Genomic DNA, 24,987 nt, shown 5'->3' with positions numbered 1-24,987 from the left:
GGGAAAGAGAAACTCCCACCATTTTATTTTTTGCAGTTTTCAGCAGTGTGCCAAACAGGTGCATATCACACAGCTCCCTCCAATGTGGGCCCCAAAGGTCCCATATCACACACTCACACAGTTATTTTATACAAATAAAACAGAGGAAAACATTTTATAATACAAATTCTCACCTACAATGGACCTGTTATATTGACACAGACACTGAAATCCCCATCAGTAATAAATCATTCCCAAAAGAGAATTACAGCACAGCACAGGTGAGCACTAGTCTCCAGCTGCTGCATAGATGGACAACATTGCAGTGTCATTCTGTTGCTTGTAAGACTTCAGTCTATTTTCTCTTACAGGTCAAGTCCTTCATGTTATTGGTCCAGACAATTTGCAATAGCAAACTGAAACAGAGCAAAGTACCTGCACTGTTGCTGCATGTCACCAGTGTCTTATACATTATATCAGAGTGCTGAAAGATTTATAATCTGCTTAACAATTACAAGCATCACCATTAGCACAAATAACATGGTAATTCCTATTTACCAAGGGGCTGATCGTCTATCTGACGTGGGCATTGGACACACAGGTATGATAATGTGTCAAAAAAACACTGCTGTGGTGCAACATCTAGATACTGTGGGGTTTAACTCCATACTGGTAAGATTGATAAGGTTCATAAAACAATTACACTCTCCGTGTGCAAATAAAAGCCCTGATGACTGTGCTATATTTACAAGTGTTGAAGGGGTGTGGCTAGATTTCATTCATAATACCATTCAAGAATAGCCCACTGTACCATTCATAATGAGCCTCTGATTGAGGTTCACAGTAGAGGGTGTAGATAAAGTCTGTATAGAAAGGATCAATAGTCTCCAAAAAAAAAATATATATATATATATATATATAATGCATAATATAATGCTGTTTGCATACTTTATAAAGGGTGTGGTTCATATTAGCCATCTTTGCAATACTTGAATACTGGTACTTTTAGACCGAAATTCACTAAATATTGTGAATTACAACAGTTGTCTGATGCGTTCCTAGAAGCAAGTTCCATAATTTAAGTATACAATTATAAATAAACTGAATAAATTATCAATGTGAACCAGACTCATTCAGTTATGTAACAATTACAATCATTCACCATTTATGACTAATAGAAGTAGTATCTACATTTATATATAACCAATATTTCAAACTTTTAAAATTAATTTACAAATTTAGAACAATATTTGCTTACCAACTTTCAGCCCAAAGAATTTTCTCACTGCATTTCTGCCCCACTACCAGCCCTATCTTACTATCAGCCCTTCTGACCCCAGATTAATAATGCAAATACGTTAATATACAACCAAATAGCCAGGAAATGTCTGAAGAGCCAAAGAAAAGCGCCACACATCCATGCGCCACACGTACATTTGTTCGTACTCTAACTTGATGAGAGGATTTCTTTATATATTAGGATGAGCATTGTTTCATCCTTTTTAAAGTTACTTCTCCCCAACAGAGTACAGAAAACCTCCAATAAAGAAGCAACAAGTGAGTTAAATTATCATGAATTTGAAGAAGCAGCTTTGTTCTCTTGCCCGATTGGTTCTGCCTGGTGTGGGATTTGTACTGACATCCTTGGGGGTCTGCCTGATATCCCTGCAGACGGAGCATAAGAAGTACATTTGGAGGGTCATCCCAGCTTATATTCTGATTGTGTCTGGCTTCCTGGCAATGCTTTTTGGGGTCTTCTGGACCATCTACCACACCATGAAGAGTAAGATATACCAGAGAGAATGTACAAGAGTTGAGCACATCCAAGTCTACACCATAAGGTAAGACCACTATTTAAAAAAACAGCAACCATGCTAACAGTGAAACTGTCTGTTTAACAGTGATTTGCTAAGCACCTCTGAATGAATGTAAAGAAATCCAAAATATTTAGAAATAAGCTGGTTTTGTGTCATTTTTTTGTGTATGATTTGTACAAGAAAAAGCATCAAAACTATAAAAATAATATTCACATACTATTTGTAATATATCTTCAGTATCCTTTCAACTATAATTTGCCCATGTACGAAAGAGATTAGCCTAAACAAACTAATGCCCTTCATGTATTCTATGGCTTCGCCTCTACAGACCGAGCTCTTTCCCTCCATCATATGAAGAATCCCAAGGAAGGCAAGTATGTCCTGACGCATCCCCTGAAACTGGGATTGTGGTGATGGGTCTTGCTCCTCCACTGTACAACCAGGACAGCTCAGAGGCCCCAGACTACACATGGAGCTGGGAACAGCCTCCACGATACAGTCAGGTTGAGCGTCTTCAACTGGGACACATGGATACAGAGTAGCGGCTGGATGCCTTTCCAGACACTGAAGAAAGAAACATTTTTGGCTAACTGTCTGAGAAAAAAGGGAGGAACACTGATTGTGGAAAACAAAAAGAATACTGCAGGAAAATGCTTGGATTTCTTAGCTATTAAATGATGGATCAGGGGGACATATTGATTGACATCCCCCTTTCACCATGAATCTACACCCACTCCTCATCCATCCCGAATTCTATCGTCTGAGTGAACTGTATGTTGACAGCAAAGGAATAACTCTGGTTTTGTCTCTGATTTCCTAACATAAGAATGAGTTACATGTTTAAGTTGCAAACGTGTTAGTAGTGTGACAAATAACTTTTTCCAGGTGGATCCATGTATGTCTGAATTGATATAAAGTGCCTATTTTTACCTGCATTATTACTCTAATTTGTGCACCATTTAAATTTATCACTTTATTCACAAATATACTGCAACGGTGTGTATAAGGTGAAATATGCTCTCCCTGTTCTAAGGGGGAATGTGTTATGGAATAAAAAATATTAAGTTGCTAAACCTGTGCTGTGTCATTATATTGTGGTCAAGCCAAGCCAATCTTTGGTCAACCTGTCACATGTCCTATTACACTAATACATTTTACTATAAATATAAAATACCACTAGTTCAGTCAATGTATGGATAAAGCAGACTGAGTGTGTGAGTATTGTGATTTGGCGCTATACAAATAAATTGAATAAAATTGAATTGATTAATGAGGGAACGTTTTTTGATTTTGTCACAAATTTAATTTTTTTTAACTTTATCTGTCCATCAAATATATATATGCAATGAAGACTATGGCTCCTACTAAGGATAATAATGTCGAGATTTCTTAGCAACCTGTTTTGACATCTGTATTACAGCAAAAATACTGGTGGGACAAGACCTTGCATACTTTACATTTATGCACAAATGAAAACAACTTATTATTGACACTAATTTAATTTACTTTAAATTCACTTTTAAGCAATTTATTAATCTTATCATGCCCCTGCCCAATAGATCCTAGCCTCTGAAACATGGACAACTTCAGCTACAGTAAAACTTATAATCTTTTTATCAGCAAAATCAAAGGTGAAATATTGTCAATGATCCTCAACCTTAGAAATAACCTGTGACATTATAAAAGAGTTGGATGGGGCAATAACCTGTAATGGTTGCCAGGTACTGTCTGGCTGGTTGAGAGAACACATCCTTGTGGATATCCACTGGCATATCCTCTAATAATGACGGCAATCAGTGTGTTTATGAGTTTCTGCTCTCTGTCTCTGATTCAGACCATATAAAGATCAATCCACTTCGTGCCTTATTGCAACACAACAGCATCAACACATTTCACACACAGGTGCTGTACCTGACAAAAGCCTACGTTTCCTCAAGGATGTTCAATCATCACGATCCATAATATACAATGTGGTACACATAATTATGAAGAAATTGTTTACCTACAATGTCCATTTTCTGAATTGCTGTTGCTGAGAAAATGAATCACGTTAAAGTGAAAGCGTATTTTTTTACCTGTGTGTCAGAAAAATATTTTATGGAAAATTCAAACACTTGGACCTTTGTAATTGTCCACATGGTGGCGCCATTGATAACATGTCACAGTGTGTTGACCACATCCCAATGGGACACCTCTGTATCAAGCAAGATTTCTTTAGTATGTATATTCTATGAGAAATTGATGTTTACATGCACTCTCTCAAAGACCACCCTTAATTATACTGTTATAAAGCTGCGTGCATAAGCCGTGTCCTACATATATGCTCAACATGTTACAAATGTTGAGCTAGCTATAAGTATGTGGGAGTTGTAGTGGAAAAACTACTTGGCCTAGGGCTGAAATTATTTCATAGAGATTTAGAGCCACAACTTTCTTGCTGTGAGGTGATGGTGCTAATCACCGCTCCACCATGCTGCCCTGTACTGCATGTCAGTGCAACTTAATTTTACCAAAGAAGTTGTTTGTCAATTGAAAAAAATCTTCTGAAGAACCATGTTAGGTGCAACTGTATTGTGCCCATATTTCACAGAATAATAATAAAGTTACATTGTTCCTGCAAAAGTTGTGAGTTGCTTTGGATTCTGCTGTTAAAGCTAAAAGCAAAATGAGTTAACGCAAAGGCTATCACGATAAATCAAATATAGTAAGCTGAAGAAACACTTTAAGCTCCCACACCTCACCAGGACATGAAAAGCCTGCTTGCCACATCCTAGCCCACAATCATGACCACTACACCTTCAGTTTACTTAGCTCAAATGAGCAGGACTGAAGCCAAAGAGACTGACTGTTGTGTTGGCCTCTGTTCAGTGCGCTGACCGCTAAGGAGTCCAGAGCTGAAAGCTTTTCATTGCCAGATTCCCTGTTTAGTGTGCATTTTATCTAAATATGAGAGCAGGTTGGACTGATGGGCAGAGTCTCAGGATCTGAGAAGCTTCACACTAATTAAAATCCAAAAGTGCCTAAGGGCAGCATATCTCATTCTAATGCACCGATTTGTCCCCATCGGACCTGTCCAATTCATTTAAAAAGGTCATGCACTACATGCTGAAGGTTTATTTAGATGCAATGCTGTTTAATAAAACAATTTATTAGTAAATCTGCAGGAAATGGTTGAAAAAAGCAGTGACTTACTGTATATGAGCAATATGAAAAGTGAACACTGCACTGTTATAAAAAAAACAGAAATGAATTACAAACTGGACAACTCAGTCTCTCTAAGTCAATACGACTTGATAAAAGCAAGGCACAAAGATTAGACATCAGTTTACACATTTAGAAATTGTGTGCTGTTTACATATTTGTCATTGTTTATCCATAGCAATAATAAAATATCCTCTCTGGTTTCGACACTCACACTATTCTAATTCCTCAATAGCTGAAATATTTTATAGTGGTCAAAAAACAGTTGAGATAACAATGTAAAACTATAATTTTCTTTTTGAGGGATAAACTCCAGCTGCAAGCACCTCAGTTTAGTTATTATTTAAAGATACATGAAAAAAAGGTTGAAGCTACAGAGATGGCACGTTAGAAATGGCAGATCATTTCTGAAAACACTACAGATGCATGTGTGTGAGTGCAGGTGAGTGTGCATCTTCCTGCTTGCTCATGTGATGACATTCGGGCCCCGGCGTCCTGTCCTCTCGTGGATGTTAGAGATCTTCAGGGCAATAGCAATGAGAGGACCCAGCACCACCTGTAGTGAGAAATATACATAGATCACAAACATATTTTGAAAAATAACAGGGATTATGATGTCACTTCAAAATTTTACGAAGACAAAGTTTTACTGAATCAAATAATTAATAAATAATAAAACCATTCACTCATATGCTGGTATATTATTTTAAAATTAGCTAGTGCAAATGTGAAGCCTGTGTCCTAGGAAATTTTATCCATACTTTCTGAATGAAGGTTATTAATTGGCGATCTAATCTTTGAATTTGTGATATCAGTTTGGTGTTTAATCATTACACAGATGCTAAATGAGGTAATGACTGAGCTGTCCAATATGTTTTAAATTCTTTTTAAATTGTAGCTCACAGCAGGTGGCAAAACTGAAATCTTTAAATCTTAGTAAAAACATTTAGATGGAGTTGGATTTTTGACAAAGACATGCAGCTAGGTGGTCAAAGATGGTGGCCTAGATGATAAGGTGTCACCCGTCATGACCCCAACTTTACAGCACTCAGGCATGGCTAAAGTGCACTACCTATCCCGACATCCATAACCACATAAGAATCAAGTGCACCTCCTAATAAACTCCAAAGTCTACAGGTCAATTGAAATCACCAGTGGCATGACACAATACAGGTTTCTTTTTCATTCATGTAGTAATATTTCCCCTGGTTCTTCAGTCCAATACAAACCACAGATCACAATATAACTTCCACTGAAAGGGCTTCTGAGGTGGTGAGTGATGCCGGAAAAAATAATAATAAGACATTTCTGTTTTAAAGAAGACATACAAAGGCACTTTTAGGCCAGTATTATGACCTGCAAACTACAACAGCAGAAATACTTTATATACTTCATGCATATAAATTAAATCAATAAATACACGTTTCACAGCAACCAGTATGTTTCGCTATATATCCTGTATAATTTTACATAAGCTCTGCAGATATTATATAATATCGAAAATTTAAAAAAACAGAGGTCCCACAGTCTCAACAGAGAGCATAAATTCAGCTAATAATGCTTTGAAAGAACTGGTTTCAAAACTGGCTGAACACTGCATATAAAAAGACACATTTTTATTGGGTCTACAAATGGTGGTGTTAATAACAGAGCACCGACCACAGAGGTAAACACAAACGTTCACAGGACAACCCAGAGTATATGCATACACAAACAGAACGCACCATCGCAGCCTCTCCGTACCTGTGTCTCTCTGTTGTGTCTCTCAGGGTCTCTTTCGAAGCTCTCGGCATAAATGCGGATGGTGGCACCCATCCCTCCACCGCTCCCGCTCATCCGAAAGACCAGGCGGGACGCGTCAGTGAAGACAATCCTTAAACCCTAGAAAACACAAATCATTATTTTGATCATTAAACAAATCATTTATTAACTTTTTAAATTCACCGATGTCCTACTTTTTCTTTAGTGCTAAAAACATTGACAAATGACTACTATGTTACATAGACTACATATTACATTAAATAAATTATATATGTCTAAGCAGATTAATAATCAACGTAAAGTCAGTGAAAAGAAAAACCGAGAAGGAGCAAAACACTTGTCAAGACAAATATACTGTAAAGTCTCAAAATTACAGCAACTGCAAACATCCACTAGATGTCATTATCAGCGTTATTGTTGGGAGTGTTTTCCACCAGGATTCCTTTACAATGTGCTGTGTCCCCTATAGTAAGAGCTATAAAGTTAATAAAGGTCAAATGTAGATTAACACTCAAAAGCTATTCCAGCTTCATGAACCCCAGGCCTGAATTAATTTCATGAATGACACTGGATCATTTAGTTCAGCAGCTCTTCTAGTTTGTATCTCCAGTTTTCTAAAGATTTTGGCAGAGGAAAGCAACATCACACTAAACCAGAGTAAAACATCAGCAACCTCTGCTGTTAACTCCTGGAACTTAACCTCTGTCCGACTCTCAACCTCAACATTTTCAGGAAAAACAGGATATTAGAGCAGTGGGGTAACCAACTACAGCACTTGCTGGCTGACGTAAGGAAGATAAGACTCTTTGACTAATGGATTTGTGATGACTCTTATCTGTCCTAAATTCCAAAGCGCCTCTTTCCTTATCCCATTAGAGCAATAGACAACCTCAGCGGAAAAGGCAGGATGATGTTTTGAAACACAGTATGAAACAGAAAAATGACACAATGAGTTCAATAAAACACACCTAAGATAGTATCATGTGATTACCGTGACCGACTCTGCTGTGATATTCACAAATGGTGTGTAGTTTTTTTTTTTTTAAATATAGCACAGAACAGATTTACAAACCTTTATAGAAGTAAAAAGTACAGTGGGTGTTCTATCCCAGTACAACATTAACCCATCTCAGACCAGTGGCTGGTCACCTCTTTGTATTATGACTCAGCTACATTGGTAATAGAACAATGCACTGAAAGGAAAAATCTGGACCAACTGTCTTCCTCCTAATCTGACGCTGGCTCTGGAGTCTAACGTCAGAGTCTGGGTGAGGAGAGACAGCGATAATGAGAAATGTCCGTCTGCCCGACTGTCTTTCTATCTGTGAATATGTCAGCTCATCTCTAACAATAGAGTAGCAGTTATCAGGAGACTGACTAATGCCTGTTAAAAACAATCTGCAACCCTCAGAGACCCTGAGCGGACCCCACACCAACCAGTGTGTCTACTCTCTGTACTGTACTCTAGATTGGTCTACCAGCTATCTACATAGCAGTCAAGAAAACTGCCTATTAAGGTACCAGGCTATAGGTTCTAGCTATCCACTGGCCAATATCTATATTTCTAACATACGCACACAGTGAATACAGTAGTCGACAAAGGGCTGCCATGCCGCTGCTGTGTAAATCCCCTATACCTTGTCTTGTGTGTTTGTGTGTATGTGCCAGCTTTTCCCCCTTCAAACATACTTGTAGTGGAGAGGCTGCAAGTGAGACGACAGCTGACATAATTCTGTCCTGGGAGGAATGCATGCTATAATAACACACACTGGGGGGACTGGGATGCTGAGGATTTATCAGTGAGGTTAAATCACATTTTGGAGTGACTGAGCAAGTAGGTGTGTCGCTGCTGCTGTAACCATGGCAACACGACAAGACATTCACAGGAAAAAAATCAAAAGATGCTGTTAAGATATTTAAAGTGCAAATGACAAAGTTGCCAGCAAACAGAAGTACAAACATATGCATGTAGACAACTGGAAAGAAGGCCAAACTAAAATGCACACTGTTTGTGTGTGTGTGTGTGTGTTGATGCCAGGAACTAGTTTCCTTACATTTCTAGGTACAACAGACGGAGTCAGCTGGGTAAGCTCCAAAGTCAGTGGGCTGGAGTGTGGGTGGGGATTCAGAGAGGGTATGCTGAGGGAAATATCAGTATAGGCATGGCTATGTACTGACTGTGACCAACATATATGCATATGTTTGTGGCTTATAACAGAAGACAGACTCCAAATATGGAACCTCTCTGATGAGACAACACTGGAGCTCAATGGGTGGTCTAGCTCAGAAGGAACCGATGATTGAGCACATGCGTACAGGGTGACTTTTGGACATTTTCAAGCAAACTTGACCCAGTGAGAACCAAATTTTAGGTCACACCTTGTTTACCAGGTCATTTAAGGCTGGGTGCTACCTAAATTATTACAGGTTTCAACTGATCCACTGATATTAACGTCCTCTCAGTGTCAGGTCAGGTAGCCACAAGGCAACTATAAGTAGAACACAAATTCTCTAACCACTAAAGAATGTAGGGAAGTTGGTCATTGACCTATTCATGTAAAGCTCCTATATAATGGATTCAAAAATGTACTATAAATATTATAGATTCCCTCCTCAAACACTCAAAATGACAATTATAGAAATAATGAATTACTCAGTTTTATATAATTCATTCATGCAACACCCTGCATTTACAGTCCCTCTCCATGTTCTTCCCAGGCTGACCTGGTTTCTGGCCACGGTTCCATCCACGGGGTCGATGTACTCGAAGTTGTCAGCCCGTTCCACGCTGTATATGTGGTCTCCCACAGCAAACTTCTGGCTGGTGAATGCTTTGTCTGAGATTACTGCCTCCAGATCTCTGATCAGGTAAAAGGCTGCGCGTGGATCCAGGCCCTCATAGTCAAACCTGGCAAACCCAGGACACTTACGTTAACACTATATACTCATACAGGCTGACATTAACATGACAAAGCATTAAGGGGAAAAGCTTTGTCAGTTATAATCATATATCTTCTTAAACTGGAACCTTTGTCAGGTTGATTTGTTGTATTTTTTCAAAGTGATGTGAGATGTTTGTGTTTTACAGATTTTTTTGGCATCTGCCCTGCATGTCACATCTACATGTTGTGGGAAATGTGCATCAATTTAGAAAATCTCTCTGTGGGAACTTGAAAAACGGCAGCAACTGTCAGTGGGAACATTGACTGCAGTAACTATCTCTGCTTCTCACTGGGGAGAGGTTAAAATAAGAACATGTGAGTGCCAGTGAGGAGGACTGGGGGAGAAATGGATGAAGGTGAAGGCTTGTGAGGCATATTTGGCTTTTGGATTGAGACTTGGCAGGAAAGAGTAGTACTCCAGTAAGTCTCAGGAAGCAGTGCAGATTCAAATAAAATCAACACGTAATCATTCAGTCACAAAAAGAGCCAAGATGAAAACATGAAAATAGGGACAGAAGAGATTAGATCACTGAACAGACACGTGTATGAGACAGCTGAGTGGATCTATTACAGTGACTTTCAGTGTTTGCTTAGCTGGTAACCTGCAGAAGTAGTTGCGTCCAAACTTTGCCCAGTGCTCTCTGACAATCTGCTCCACACCTTGCTTCCTGGCCGCCATGATGGACAACCACACCAACACCGACCACAGACCATCTTTCTCCCGAACGTGGTCTGAGCCTGGAGGAGAGAGAAAACCCACCAAAACATCACAGCTCTAGATAAACATCCTGCACACCCTGGAACTAAACTGAGGTAGTGAGAAATAACATACGGTATACCTCTACTTTTTCTGTGCCTCTTTATCTCATCTAATAACTCTCAGCAAGATAACAACCAAGCACATTTTCCAAAGAAAGAACACAGAACTCAAGCTGCAATATTTCTTCAAACCATGTAGAAAACTTTTTTTTTTACTGAGAGTCTTGAATTACTGTAAAGACAGATGGATTCTTAAAATGTTTATTTAGACAATGGTGTATTGATGAACAGCTTTGGAAATGTAAAGGAAAGGTAGTTCTACTTTCCCTTAGTATTCAGCTCTACTGTATGTAACAGAAGGTCAGAGAGTCTGCTTGGGCTTGGAGACATACCAAACACCCCCACATAAATAATGCCTCCTCTCTCCCCACCCTAAAACACACACACACACACACACACACACACACACGCACGCACGCACGCACGCACGCACACACACACACACACACACACACACACACACACAGACAGACAGAGGCGTAGATCACGCCCTGCCCTCCTGCATTGGGGAGCTATCAGTCTATTCTCAAAGACAGCTGCACAGTAAAGGTATCTGCTAAGGGAACACTTTGACATTTTAAGAAGATTGAATATGTTAGTAATGTTTTCCTGCAAGAGCTTAAAACAGAGAATGGACTCAGCTGTATAGGTTACAACTAAATATATTTTAAAAAGAAAAAAATGAAGGCATCATTATGTGTCTTTTATAATATACATAATTCTAAACAATTGTCTTCACCACTGAACAGTGAAAACAAGAAATGTACTTCCTGGCTCTATGTTGGGCTTTAGCAGTATACAGCTGTTAGGAAACTGACACTTGTCTTTATTTAATCCCTGTCTCACTGCCTGTCTCCCTTTGTCTCGCTCTCTGACACAGAAGGAGACAGACAGTAGAACACACATATCTAAATATTGTACCACCAAAGCATAACCAGCTTTCATTTCCCCTCCAACCTGTTATTGCTGTTAAAGAAGTATAACAAGACTCATTTAACTCTCTTAATCCTGGGACACTGAAGTCCTAAAGTCAGTGCTATAAATATCCCAGTGTTTTAGGGAACACTGCTTCATTGTGCAAAACAATTATTGCCAGTATCTATTTGCGAACCAGTAGAATATAATTGAAGTAGCAAGAACAAAACCTGCAAAACCTACAGAGAAAAGTTTGACAGAACCTGAGCAATTAAAACTTGTAATAGTGTGTCTGAGAGTTGGCACAGAGCAGACGTGGTGTACAGCTCTGATGATTTACTATTCAGGCTCCTCTCTGAGCTTTTGGCCTTACATGGCTAGACAACGAGTGAACTCTCATAGTCCTCTGTGCTCTCTGTGTCTCTGCTCCTTCTAGTTTTCTCTTCCTTGTCAATACTTCTCATATTTGGAGTCTCCCAGCTCTCCCTCTCCTCCGGTTCCTACAAGCCTCTCCTGTTCACACCCAGTTACATTTTTCTTCCCGGTTTCAGCTTTTTCTCACTGTTCCCTCTTTGTATAAAAAGTAAAATAAAAAGTATAATTTAATAAGATAAGGAATTGTAAAGAAGCAGGAGAAAGTTGTTTTTTTTAAAGACAGAGATGAAACTTTGAAAGTCAAGTCAGACCAATGGAAAGACATGGAAGGGAAATGAGAAAAAACATATGTAGACAAAAGGAAAGCACTTATTTGTGGGTGGATCGCTTGTGCATGTACACTCCTTATATTTTCTGGCTATGTATGTGTGCCTGCATATGTGTGTGTGTGTGTGTGTGTGTGTGCAAGTTTGCATTTACTCAAATATTGCCACTGGAGGCCTGTCTACATGTTGCAGTGATTCAAGGAGCCCCTGTCTCCTTTTATAGCAGAAGAATGGGGATTATTTACACATGCAGCCAGGGTCACAGCCCTCACATCTATTACACTACTCTAATGGGAGCTACAGGCAGCCAGGATGCACTGCTTACAACTCCAGACCTGGAACAAACTGGTGAGCATGTCATTGAGAAGAGAATATGGAAATTTTAAGAAATGTTGTCACCTTTAAAAGGAAATGATGATTTCATAAATGCTATGATGTTATTTTTGTAGCCTAAAGCACCTTTCCTATCTGTAATAACATTGTACTCATCATGTGTTTCGCTGAGATTTGGGAAATTGACAACATTGTTACGAAGAGGTCAATTATTTACAGTTCGCAGCAGCTGGCTAGTGCAGTCCTCCAGTGATGGGCTTGTTTGCAGGCAATTCAACAACAGTTGCTGCAGAAGGGAGGGGATTTCTAAGTCACGCTCCCACTCACATTTTCCAAGCTCATCCACTGGTTTGAATCAGTGACCTTGTACTGCCCTGGTAGTTGGCCTGTCTCTGTATTTACTAGATGTCTTTCTATACTGATGATATTTAACATTTACACATCTGTCTTTATGGGTGGAGGGTTTTGTTTCTTGGATTGTGAGCATACTAGAGCATACCTGTCCCAAAGCTCTCCTCCCCACAGAGGGAACAGCGTCCAGAATCCATCAGGTTCCCAAAGTATCTCCAGCCTGTCGGGGTCTCATACAATGCCAGTTTCATGGCTTTGGCTACCCTACAAACAGAAAGAAACAAAAAGAAAGCTAGTACTTAATGCTCACAAACACATACTGTATTTATATCTCTATAAAATAACAACCCAGCCTTTGCCAGTGCTGATATAGACATGAGCTTACTAACAATCCTCTGACCTTTGAAATAAGGCAAACCAAATGCTGTACGACAGCAGTAATGTGCTAACAGCTCATCCAATAACTTAATAAGGCAAAGGCAGTGAGAACAAAGTTAACCTTTTAGCTGATGTTTGCTTTGAACCTGAGCCATGTACTTGCATAGCGAGAGGAGGAGAGTGAGTGTGTATGCATGTGTGTGTACATGAATAAGTGTGTGTGTCAGGATTCTGGGGAGGGATAAGGGTTCTGTATGCAGGAGGAGAGGAAGTGCAAAGACTAGATGAGAAAAGAGCAAAGAGAAAGTCCAATAAAACCTGCCAGTGCAAATTTACAGGTAATTACAAGTAACTGGCTGGATAAAAAGGAATAACAGTAACATGATTAAAGAGCAGTTAATTTTAGAAAAGGGTTAAAATATGTGGAAAAAAATATATAATCTGCTAAACATAGTTAAATAATCAAATCATCAGTAATTAAAATGATCAAATCTTGGCACCGAGTACCTTGAAATAGAACCAAAGTTTCATTACATCCACAAGCGTCAACTACAGCAAACACTGAAACGTGTTCACTAGCTTTTCCCTCCATGCACAAAACGTAATTAACTATAACAATGATAATTTACAGTCACTGATAACACATGAGTCACAGCAATCATTCAAAGTGTCATAGTGCCGTCCTCTGTTTTGTTTTTGAATGCACTAGAGCACTTAGCAGCTACAGGGTCAGATATTTCCTACAAGAGTTGATGGAGACCATGACAAAGCTAAAAGGGCTTATACTCATCAGGTGGCCATAAACACAACTCCAAATAAAGCATAATGCTTTGTGATGCTATATCTGCCAAACAAAACAAGTTAATGCATGTTAACTGTTATTTGGCCTAATGAGAATAATAAAAGGTTGTGTATTCGCCCACAGGAATTACAGTCCTGACAGTGCAGAGGGCATTGAAGCAGCATTCAGACTTGTGTATTGTGATTTTAGTGCCCATACAATAAAGATGAGTGTGATTCCACTGGAGGAATTTACTGACTTACGACCTTACACAATATTCACTGTTATAACATTAGAATTAGGCTGTCAAATATTATTGGCTAATGCAGTATTAGACATACATTTGAAGAACAACAACAACAAAAAATTGGAACAAATGAGTGGAACTTCAATATTGTATTATAATAGCTACCATTCCAAACCTGCTTGTACAGATGTTTAGTTACCCAGTGTCCTTCCCATTTCCCACAGATCGCTCCTCAATCACATCAACACAAGCACAAGCACTAACGTAAGACAAACTATTCAAGCCATCAAAACAGTGACTGCTCCCAAGGAAACAAACAGGTAGAAGTGTCAATCTCAAATGTGCTTAATGTGTGATGCATTGGGAATTCACAGTGCAATAAATGTGGATGTGGGTGGGTTTCAGTGTTTTGAAGTGGTGGCATACACGCCCACACAATCATCATGGACATAAATAAACTCCACAGAGTGCCCAGCACAGTTGTTTACATGAAGCTGGGATAAATTACCAAGAAAGAGTAAACTGGCTTTATTCCCCTCTGGGGAAGTAAGAGCTGGGACGGAAAGCCTGGCATGAAAACAAAAACTCTGGCCTTCTGATGAGCTTTTGACGTTGTAAATGGCCAACATAAACTGACCCTAGCAGCTCTCGATTTTCAGACAACATTGCAAAAATGCTTGGGCAAGGTTGTTCAGTTAAGTGTGAGAATAGAGAAAATTTCCCAAGTTGATGATTGCACCAGCTGAGCCTAACAACAGCATAAGCACTGCTGTGGAAAACAAACACACACACACACACACACACACACACACACACACACACACACACACACAAGGTACAGACTCAGGAGAACAAGCACAAACATATTCAGTCCTTCACTTACATGTGAGTTGGCATTTCAAACTAAACACAAAAACAATAGCCAAAAAATTGTATTTTCTCATGTCAGATACACTGGTAGAGGCTTCCTGAGCTCAAGTAGTGGAAGCACGATCACTTACAAGTATATTTAATCAGATACAGAACACTGTCAGGTCAAGCAGGCTGAGTGGATGCTGTCCGTCTCCTCTCTGCCAGTAAAGAAAAATGTTGGCTGAAGAGTATGACTTGAGACATGAGGAATGAACTTGGAAGGTTTCTATTTAGGGATATAATCCCCCCATGTGTAGTTGTGACCTCTCAACTGTAAGGCTAAAGTCTGTCAATGTCCGTTTTCTCACACTAGTCAAGGACAGAATTTGGGTCATGAGTGAATGTGTTATCAATTGTGTTTATCATATACAAATGCATTAAATTCAATCTTTCTTCTGAAATTACCAAAGCTTTTAGTGTAAATGTGTAACCATGGCAGTCGATAACTTAGCTGATACGTTTACAAAGGAATTTATATGCAATCAATTTGCAAATTTACAAAATAGTGTTAAAAATATGTAGAATTGTCAATGGATGTGCCAGGTCCATTTCAATCTCAATAGTATTCATTAATATGTTGTCATTAGTGTGTAATCACTTGAAAATACCAGCCATTGTATTTTCTTAGAGATGGGACTTTCAATCATATTTCTGTCATATGTCTGTAAGAAGAAATGAAATTGAAGAGTATTAGAGAAGGTCTGTCCATTTGGATGCTTTCACCTCATAAAGTGAAGGGCCAAGAGAGATTTAATAACTAGGCTCATGTACTGGGCTCAGGACTATAGAGTTATACACACACTGATGCACACACACACACAAAAATTAGATTTCTATGTTCATAGAGTGAAATATGTCTAGCTTTTGGCCTTGGTTAGATATTTTACCAAACATAGCATACAGTGCCCTCACTCCTCACCTCCCCCACTGAAGAGAACTCACCCTCCACTTAAAAGCTTTAGACTGGCATTCAGACAAAAAGTGAGGCATGCTGAAGCTTTACTTGGGCTTGAAATGTGAATCCTTCTTGACCTGAACCAGGACCTCTCACTGGACAACAGAAATTTAACACACTAAAGAGGCTGCCATAGCAACCAAGACTAAAAAAAAAAATCTGAAAATGAAGAATTTAATTTAAAGCTGAGGATATTTGTGTAAAAGGTCTGAGCTGTCACCTACACTGTTTTGTAGAATCAGTAAATATCTTTTTGACATCAGGTCAAAACAAAGTTACTCTCGACTAATATTATATTTGAGATGAAAGTGTGTTTGTTGGGTCATCTACCTTTGGCATCTTGCTTTATATCAAACTATTGGTGTATTTTACAACATTTGACCCTCACAGCATTTTGAAGTTCTTCACATGTCCTTTATGAGCATTTCTCAGTTTTTCAGCACAAATTAAAAAGAAAACTTTACAAAGGAACACAAGTCCGGCCCTACCAAGACTGGTCTGGTATGTTCTCTGGTCTGGAAGTGTTGACTAGAAACAGAGTGAATGCTTAAAGTCCATCCCAGTGTAATCTAAAACAGTAATGGACATATGTACTCCGGGGATTACTTACACAGGTATGTGGCGTGTTTAGGAGAGAAACAAAAATACGCAGCTAGGATTCCAAACTGAAATGATGCAACTCTGTAGTGTATTTGTCACAGTAACCAGTAAAGTACCAAGTGTAGGCACCTTTCACTTGTAATATCTTAACACTATGGGCTGGGATTAAAAATTGATTCAAGCAGAGAACTTAAAATAAACAGCTAAAGTAACAGGTGAGAGTGACTGAATGCAAACCTGACAAAACCAAAAAAAGCTCTATAATTAGTACAATGACTTCATGATGCCAAATCAGCCATACTGACCCTCATCTGTGCCCATCTATTGTGTTTGTTGCTTCTTGTTTCTTTTTCTATTGCTCACTCTACCAAAACACTATCAAAACATTACACAAATACACGTCCATAAAAAGCACACCCTATTATAATGGAACATTAGGTCTTAAAAGGGCTTAAGCACTGACACCTGCGAGAGACAACGTAGTCATCCAGGTGCCTCTGTCATTCTATTAAGCAGCCCAACCACAGAACATTTGATTGAAGTATTTGGTACAAGAACATGGGCTCCATTCTGGTAACAAGAACATGAGTGTCTCTCCGCCACATCCGTTCTTCCTTGAAAAAGAGAGGCAGATGTTTCCTTTACCAAACTGTCCCTCTCATTTTGTCTTCCTATAAGTCCTCTCTCCTTGCACCAGCTCTTGATTTACAGTAGGTTTACAGAGAAACAACGGCATCGATGCAAACAGTACAATAAGATAGGCACCCTCGCCGTCTATTTACCTAAGAATTAAAGCTTTGTAATATGCACCTGTAGCTCTGGCCTCCTGATGAGAGCCCAAATCAGCTCACTGCACAATAAAACATGCTCTGCTCAATGTGAACTCAAATATATTCTCTATCTTCATCATTTTTCCTTATTTGCTCTGAATACACACAACTTACATGCAGTATATACACATTTATCAAGGCTTTTATAACACAGTTTGCTCGACTATGCATAAACACACAGCAGGGAGGGCTGCTCAGTCTAAACACAGAGGACACAGACACACACACAGTGAGTGGCCCTCACTCTCCTAAAAAGGCCCAGACTTGGGCTGACTCCAAGGTCCAACACCACACTAAGCACTAAGCCTCAAGTAACACTTCATGGAGTTTGTCAAAGACATGCAGAGATATACATTGTGCGCCCAGAGACATCAGTGTTACGTTAGGATGAAGCTAAGAGTTCTACAAAGTGACCCCGTCCTGCAACAATGTCTGAAACTTAGTAAGTGCTCATATAGGACCCTAGAGTATCATGGTGAAATTGTGTTTAAATGGTGAAAAAATGAAAATCTAATATAAGACAATTTACTTATGACAAAACTCTTCAGAAAGCCCAGAGCATATTATCTGCTGTTTAGGTATTATCTGTGACAGACACAGATTGCACAACCATGTCAGAGTTTCCAGGAAGTTAAACATATTTTCTCATTAATATAAAAAGGGCAAACACTGAGAAACTAAAGAGATATGGAGATATTTTTTTAGCAGCTGTTTGAGGAATGGGAGTGTTAATTTATGTGTGTTGTGTGTGTGCGTGTGTGTGTGTGTGTGCGTGTGTGTGTGTGCGCTAGTCTTTACACTAACAGAAACAATCAATAATTCTGTGATGTCACTTCCCACTTCACATATCTAGGTATCACTTTTCCATTCAGTGAAACCCAGAGGAATCAGGATTAGCTGTGAGGTCATTTCCTCGATGTTTGCCAGTGCTAACAAAGACTAATGTACACACTTAAGCACAAACACATATAAGAATATGTGCAAAAAGATAGATTATCATACAGGATGCCAATATAACAATAAATACGGTCAAAAATAAATTAGCTTGGAAGTTCTTTTATAATATAAATACTACTGTTTAATATGCTCAAGAAAACCATCAATACTTTCCACAAAATGAACTTTGATAATGCAAAACATATGTATATGGACATATTAAGAGATACACCAACACTAACTACTAACTCATGCACATACAACTTTCTTGATTCTTCAGCAGATGTTTTATGGAGAAAACTAACTGCACTGACTTAAACAGTGAGTACACATTTAAATCTAATCTTTTCTAGTCTCCTCATTGTATTTTATGACAACAGCATTCTGTTGAAGTAATCCATCAACGTGGTACAGAGCTGGGATTCTTCCTAGTGGAACAATGTTAATGGGGACGACTTTAGCTGTGATCACATCCTCTTACATAATGTGTAACATTTATAGTCAGTGAGTAAATAGGTGGGAGTTGGATGGGTGTATGTAATTTAACAGTCTTATTCATAGTGGGCGAGTCTTCATCTAGGAGTGTCTCATCCCTCTCCAGAGACTAGGCTGCTGCAGGAGAGAGACTGAGGTTGATGCAACAGGACCACTTAGATCTACTGAGTGTGTGTGTGTGTGTGTGTGTGTGTCTGTGTGTTATACCTGTCGAGGGCGGTGCTGGTGGGCATGCTCCTGGAAAAGCCTTTGATCCCATGCTGTCTGAAGTAGGGGATGGTGGAGAGGTTGGCAGCCATGATGGCCACCGAGTCTGCCGGGTTCACAAAAAAGCCGTTTTCTCCAAGGATCATGTACCGATCCTGACAAAAACATAACATCATGCAATTACGTTATGAGATTCATGTAAATTAGCTTTAAGGTAATAATGTGAAGAGAGAACTACTGTATTGTTTGTTCAGTAAATTATACAGCCCTTAAAAAAAAATCAATCCCCAGCTTTATCCTTTAGGAAAGGAACATTCCTCTTAATGCAAAAGAAGGTCTACATAAATATAATATATGATAAATCCATTCAAGACTGTAGTTACTGGTCATAAAATATATAACATTATGAGCTGTGAATTAGTCTTCTTGCCAACAATCACAGTTACTGTTGAGAGTTTTTGTAAAGATATAAGTTACAGTTTTATATAACAGCAACCCCCCCCCTAAAAAAACATTTACCCAGTAAGATTATAACCACTGGTGCTAATGAGTGTGAAGATACCAATCCTTGTGGGAGAAACAGAGCAGATATGACATAAATTTCCTGATGCTAGACTAACTTATTTAGCAACAATGTGTGTGTGTGTGTGTGTGTGTGTGTGTGTGTATGTATGTACAGTAGAAATGACTATTGGATGACACTGTGGAAAAAGTGAGCTTCATGTTGGATCATCATGGAGACGGATTATTATTGGGTCCCTGTTGCCTTTCTTCCTCTTATCACCAAGCAAGCGAAAACAAATAAAAAATAAATGAGGGTCCCTGTGGTATCTATGGGTGGAGTCTAAATTACTTAGATTTAGTTTTTATCCATTACAAAAAATGCAACATGCTACGAATGAATGAGTGAATATACTGCTGAAGGACTGATCTTAACTCAGGTCCATATTGTAAATCTACTTGTGGGGTGGGAGTGGGGGTGGGGCTCTTTATCCAATTCAAAGCTCTAAGGACAGAGGATGTTGTGTTGTAAAGCTGCTTGAGTACTGTAGAACCAGCTAGGGGCAAATTTATGATTTGTGACAGTTGGCTATAAAAGGAAAATTTGATGTGAATAGGAAGAAGCCATAAATGTAACAGTGGCCTTCAGACTTTTTTGGAAATGTCAGATAGTGCAATAGAACATGAAAAAATTACTTTAGACCTATTTGAGCATGAACCCTTTGACAAGAGCAGTAACAATATGTATTTGACACAGAGAGGTCATCTTTACTGACTCTTACTGGGGGCAGCACGGTGGTGCGGTGATTAGCAAGAAGGTTCTAACAGGATTCGACCCTGTGTAGAGTTAGCATGTGCTCCCCATGTCAGTGTGGGTTTTCTTCGGGTACCTTGGGGACCCATAGGGGTGAATGCAAGTGTGAGTGCTTGTCCCTATGCAATGAAAGCAAATTTTAAGCATCAAACTGATGGCACGTCTTACCCCGTCCGCGTCAAACGCAGCTCCAAAGCCAAAGTCTCCTCCTTTCATAGCATCTACCAGAGAGGTGGCGTAAGTTAGGTTGGGCTCAGGTGGTCGGCCACCGAAGTCCTCCAGAGGGACACAGTTGACAGCAGAATTAGCAGGGGCCCCCAGCTCATCGCACAGGATCCTGCGTACATAGGGGCCCATCACTGTAAGACAAGAACAGATGAAATGAGAAGAGAAAAGAAAAAAAAACAGAATTATCAGAATCAGCATTAACGACAGCTCAGGTTAGGGAGTGATCAACTGTCTCACCTCCATTCATTGCATCTATGTGGATCTTCAGCTGATCTGATCCTGTGAGGAGACTTTTAATGGCGTTGAAATCAAAGATGTTTCGCAACAGCTGTAGATAGACTTCAACCGAGTCTATGATCTCCACTGGAGAAATGAGAAGAGATGAATAGTACTGCATGGATATTTATTTGTTTCTACACATTTGGACATAAAAGACGAGGTTCCAGTGTGCCTAAATAATAGATTTGCCTATAAAATAATAAAAGACAAGGGTGGATATTTTATTATAGACATCCTCCAGGTGTGGGCCGCTATGCATGCTTATATGTAATGTCACTGATATCTAGTGTAGCTAATTCAAACATAAATGATGCAGAAGTGTTGTGACCCAGTGTGCATGATTTATCTGAGTGAGTGTGTGAGTGTTGCACCTCTGAAAGGTTTGAACTTGTTCTCCAGGTCAAACTCTTGTCTTCCCAACCTGGACAGGTCAATGCGGAGATCAGGGCAGATGGCATATTCCTCGAGCGTCCGGCTCACCTGGTAGATCCTCTCCATCACTGTGTCCGGAGACGGACCTGCAAGAAAAATAAAGACATTCCTTAATATGTATAAACTTAAGCAACACTTGCATTGATTTTCCCCTATAAAAACATCCCCCATAAAACTTCAAGCACAGCAAAAAAAAAAAAAAAGAGTCAAAAGAGGCCTCACCTCCATTTGCCACGTTGAACTTGATCCCAAAGTCTCCACCAGGGCCTCCGGGGTTGTGACTGGCTGTGAGGATGATCCCGCCAATGGCCTTGATCTTCCTGATGATGCAGGAAACAGCAGGGGTGGATAGGAGGCCGTTGTGGCCGATTACCAGACGACCAATCTGCACAGCAATGGCATTAATGAGTGGCACATCATTCCAGGATGTCGCCTTTCTGATATGCTTTTAAACTCAATATTCACAGCTCTCCTCTATTTTGCTTCTGCCCTGGATGTTTCCCAAATGCTGTGTAAATATGAAGGAAGACTTTGCTGAAAATATTGCTCTAAAAAAAGCTAACCATGTTTAGGCAAACAACGCAGGACAAATAACATCAGATAGTTTTTCTTAAGCTGGCTGTGACAGAACCTAAAATAAAACACTTCTTTTTTTGACCCTGAATAATGTAAGTCCAAGAACCTAGTCCAACCATCCCAGACTGAAAGAAAGACTGGTCATTCTCCAGGTGACCAATTGACCACTGACTTTATAGAGCATATGAGCTACCCCAAGGGGATGGTTGACTCTATATTTATTATTTCTGTGCTACTTTTAAAGTGGTAATACCACCACCATCTCATAATTCCACTGCATATCAGCTATTCTAAATAAAAGTGTCCTCACTGGAGAGGAATTTATTCTCCTGACGTCAGTGTATATCCTCATAACATCCGGCATGTTGCATGTGCATATAAACGCCTGACAGAGAAAATAAGGGGAAAAACCATGAGAAATATGTTTGTCAGAAGCATTTAGCCTCATAGTTCTGTGGGTAGTTATCTAAAAAAAATAAAAAACACTTTTATTTCCCACTGTGTTTAGGTTATTTTCAGTACCCAGTGTGATAAGAATAGTCCACTTTGCCTGTCTTGGCTTCAGTGACATATGGCAAGGGATGCCCAAAGCATCTATTTCGTCCAGGGAAAGGAGGAACACCAGGGTGGGGTTAGGGGTTGTGGGTACATACTTTGTCAGGAAAATAGAGCAGGATGAATGCAAGTGCTGATAAGGCCGACATCAGCAGACATTTAGCTTGGGCAGCAGAAAAATGACCTGATCTCAAAAACAAATGATATTCCCTTTAGATTTCCCTTTGGAACCTGGCCAAACCAATCACAAAGATCTCAGCACAAGCGTTTTAAAAAAAGCTGTGGGGATTTCCCTCATCTCTCTGTCTCTCACTCTGTTTTCCTCTTCATTTATCTGCTGCTGACACTTTGAGGTCAGACACTTTATGGATGGCTGACAAGCCAGCATATTTTGTACCAACACAAATAATTTCTTTCACTCAGTCTGAACCTTTTTAAGTTTCAGTCTGTATGAGGAGATGCTTAGGCCACTGTATGACTGTATCTTGGCTACAAAGGGCTACAAGTCTCCCCAACCCTTTGTTTCCTTCTTGAGGACCCTTAAAACAAAGTATGGTCCCCGCCACAAGGTGTCTGTCTCTAAGCTCTGAGCAGGAACTACTCACTTCTCATTATTTTAATACGAAACCTGGTCTTAAAAGTTAAAACTATACATCCTCTGACAAGAACATTTTCAAAGCAGAGAACATGTGCAGTAAAATTAGTTTTTTTAAGGTAGCCATTTTGTCTCCAATCACATTCATCTTACGACCGCTCATGGGGTCCCAACCCCCAGGTTGGAAACCACTGCGATAGACAGAGACATATGAACAACCTGACTGAGTAAGTTTTGTGGTTACAGGCTTTCAGGATTATTCTTGGCTACTTTTCTGTCCATCGCAGTGATTCTGGATTTCTCAGCTGGAGCTTGATGATTCCTGCTTTGAATGTGTGTTAAACTGCCTTAGACTTTTACCTTTAACATTTTCTAAAGAAAGTACATTATAATAACACAACTTATTCTCAAACTGCGCAACATTAAATATCAGTTTTCCATTTATACGAAATAACAAGACAAGCGCTCCCAGCCTGCTCGTACAGCGGCACAACCTTATCTCTTCTTACCCCATTGGCAGCTGCCATCTGCACTATCACCTCGATGGCAGCTCGGCTGAAGTAGCGGCCGTCGCTGCCCACCACCATGGTGCAGCCCTGTCGGTCCCGCAGGTCGATGGAGGACAACACGCTCTGGATGTAGTTCTGCAGGTAGTTCTTCCTGCCCTCGAACACCGCAGTCTTCCTCCGAAGCCCGTTGGTACCGGGTCGCTGGTCGTCGAAGGGGGCGGTTTGGACCGTGACCACCGGGATGGGGCTCGTCTCCATCCTCCTCGTCGGGACCCAGACACTGGAGGACGCCTATCACACAGGATCTGGAGTTGGGTCTGGAGTTGGTTACCAGTGTTATGGGACCACAGAGCAAAAAAAAAAACGTAATGAGGCGAAGTAACAGCCCGGAGGTGAAGTTTGTCAGCTGTTCTTTTCCAGGCGAGCAGGAGCAGGAGCAGGAGCAGGAGGAGGAGGAGGAGGAGGAGGAAGAGGGCAGTGACAGCAGACACACACTGGGATGTATCGCCTGTAATGACAGGAAACACCCAATCACAAATGTTCTCGCCTCGGCAGCTTGTGTTAAAGCCAAGAGAGCTGCATCCCGACTAAACTTAACATTCAGCAAAACCCAAACGCTGCTGCTGGACAACTCCCTCCTCTCAGGGTGGGTCAGAATCTTCAAGGCTCACAATCAGCTGAGCCTCTGGCCAAAAATAGACCTTTGACTGAAGGGGAATTGTGTCGGGATCGGTCTGCAACCGGACACTGCCTGTGTGCCTGTGTGCCTGTGTGCGTGTGGCTGACTTCGTGTTATTATACATCATGTTTTCTTTTGCACTTATCTGCACATAAACATATATAGTATAGAAACATTAGTGCAGGATTTAAATGCAAAAATGAATCAAATCAGTGAAACTGCGATAATTAGCGCTCAGTCCAGCAGCCTGTGATTGGCCCTCAGCGTCAGTCTGTTTCAACAGCTGGCAAACAGCGCGGCCTTGAGGCTGGAAAGAAGAAGTCAACTTTCTGTAGAAATTTCTTTTGGTGTTTCACCTCACAAAACGTAACATCGACATAATAGTTGAACATATGGGTTATTAAATGTGCTTTTCGTTTTGTGTTTTAAACGAACTTCCTGTAGGTCTATGTCATTTTTAAACATTTTAATCATCTGGAGAAACTTAATTGTGGTTTTTGAGAGAGGCCTATTTCTGTGCGACACATATCAAGATTTCAGGCAGGAATAAGTGCTTTATTTTGAAAAGTGTTTAGATGAGCGAATTGAAGTGTTTTATATAAATAAATGAACAGTTAGAGATATAACTAGCGTCCTGCATTTTTACTGAAGAAAGAGTT

At 39.9% G+C, this 24,987-nt stretch overlaps 1 protein-coding gene across 3 annotated transcripts; it reads right to left on the bottom strand.

Moving 5' to 3' along the window:
• Positions 1-8: 8 nt before the first annotated feature.
• Positions 9-24,328, bottom strand: pgm5 (phosphoglucomutase 5). Of its 3 annotated transcripts, XR_004463149.1 has the most exons (13): positions 23,650-24,328; positions 21,637-21,799; positions 21,354-21,500; positions 20,941-21,066; positions 20,644-20,834; positions 19,161-19,315; positions 12,968-13,083; positions 10,303-10,438; positions 9,483-9,666; positions 6,741-6,878; positions 4,989-5,553; positions 2,127-2,360; positions 9-1,745 (listed from the first exon to the last, which is right to left on the bottom strand). XR_004463149.1 is itself a non-coding variant. In XM_026321345.2 (11 exons), exons 1-11 carry the CDS (start codon positions 23,905-23,907, stop codon positions 5,464-5,466), a joined length of 1,704 nt encoding a protein of 567 aa, XP_026177130.1. In that variant the 5' UTR covers positions 23,908-24,328; the 3' UTR covers positions 3,280-5,463. The 3 variants fall into 3 exon arrangements, 1 of the variants encoding a protein (XP_026177130.1); XR_004463148.1 differs by having other exon boundaries at positions 9-2,360; XM_026321345.2 differs by lacking the exons at positions 9-1,745; positions 2,127-2,360 and having other exon boundaries at positions 3,280-5,553.
• Positions 24,329-24,987: the final 659 nt, after the last annotated feature.

Source organism: Mastacembelus armatus, chromosome 9, assembly GCF_900324485.2.
Source record: "Mastacembelus armatus chromosome 9, fMasArm1.2, whole genome shotgun sequence".
Lineage (NCBI taxonomy): Eukaryota > Metazoa > Chordata > Actinopteri > Synbranchiformes > Mastacembelidae > Mastacembelus > Mastacembelus armatus.
This window is presented reverse-complemented; position numbering and strand designations above follow the sequence as displayed.

What these genes read in the sequence shown, in the direction of transcription:
- pgm5 (XM_026321345.2), bottom strand. Translation starts at nt 23,907, where the DNA reads ATGGAGACGAGCCCCATCCCGGTGGTCACGGTCCAAACCGCCCCCTTC. An exon ending in CATAGATGCAATGAATGGAG is followed by an intron (nt 20,835 to 20,940) that starts GTGAGACAGTTG and finishes CTTGTCTTACAG; the next exon opens with TGATGGGCCCCTATGTACGC. An exon ending in ACCAGCACCGCCCTCGACAG is followed by an intron (nt 13,084 to 19,160) that starts GTATAACACACA and finishes TTCTGTTTGTAG; the next exon opens with GGTAGCCAAAGCCATGAAAC.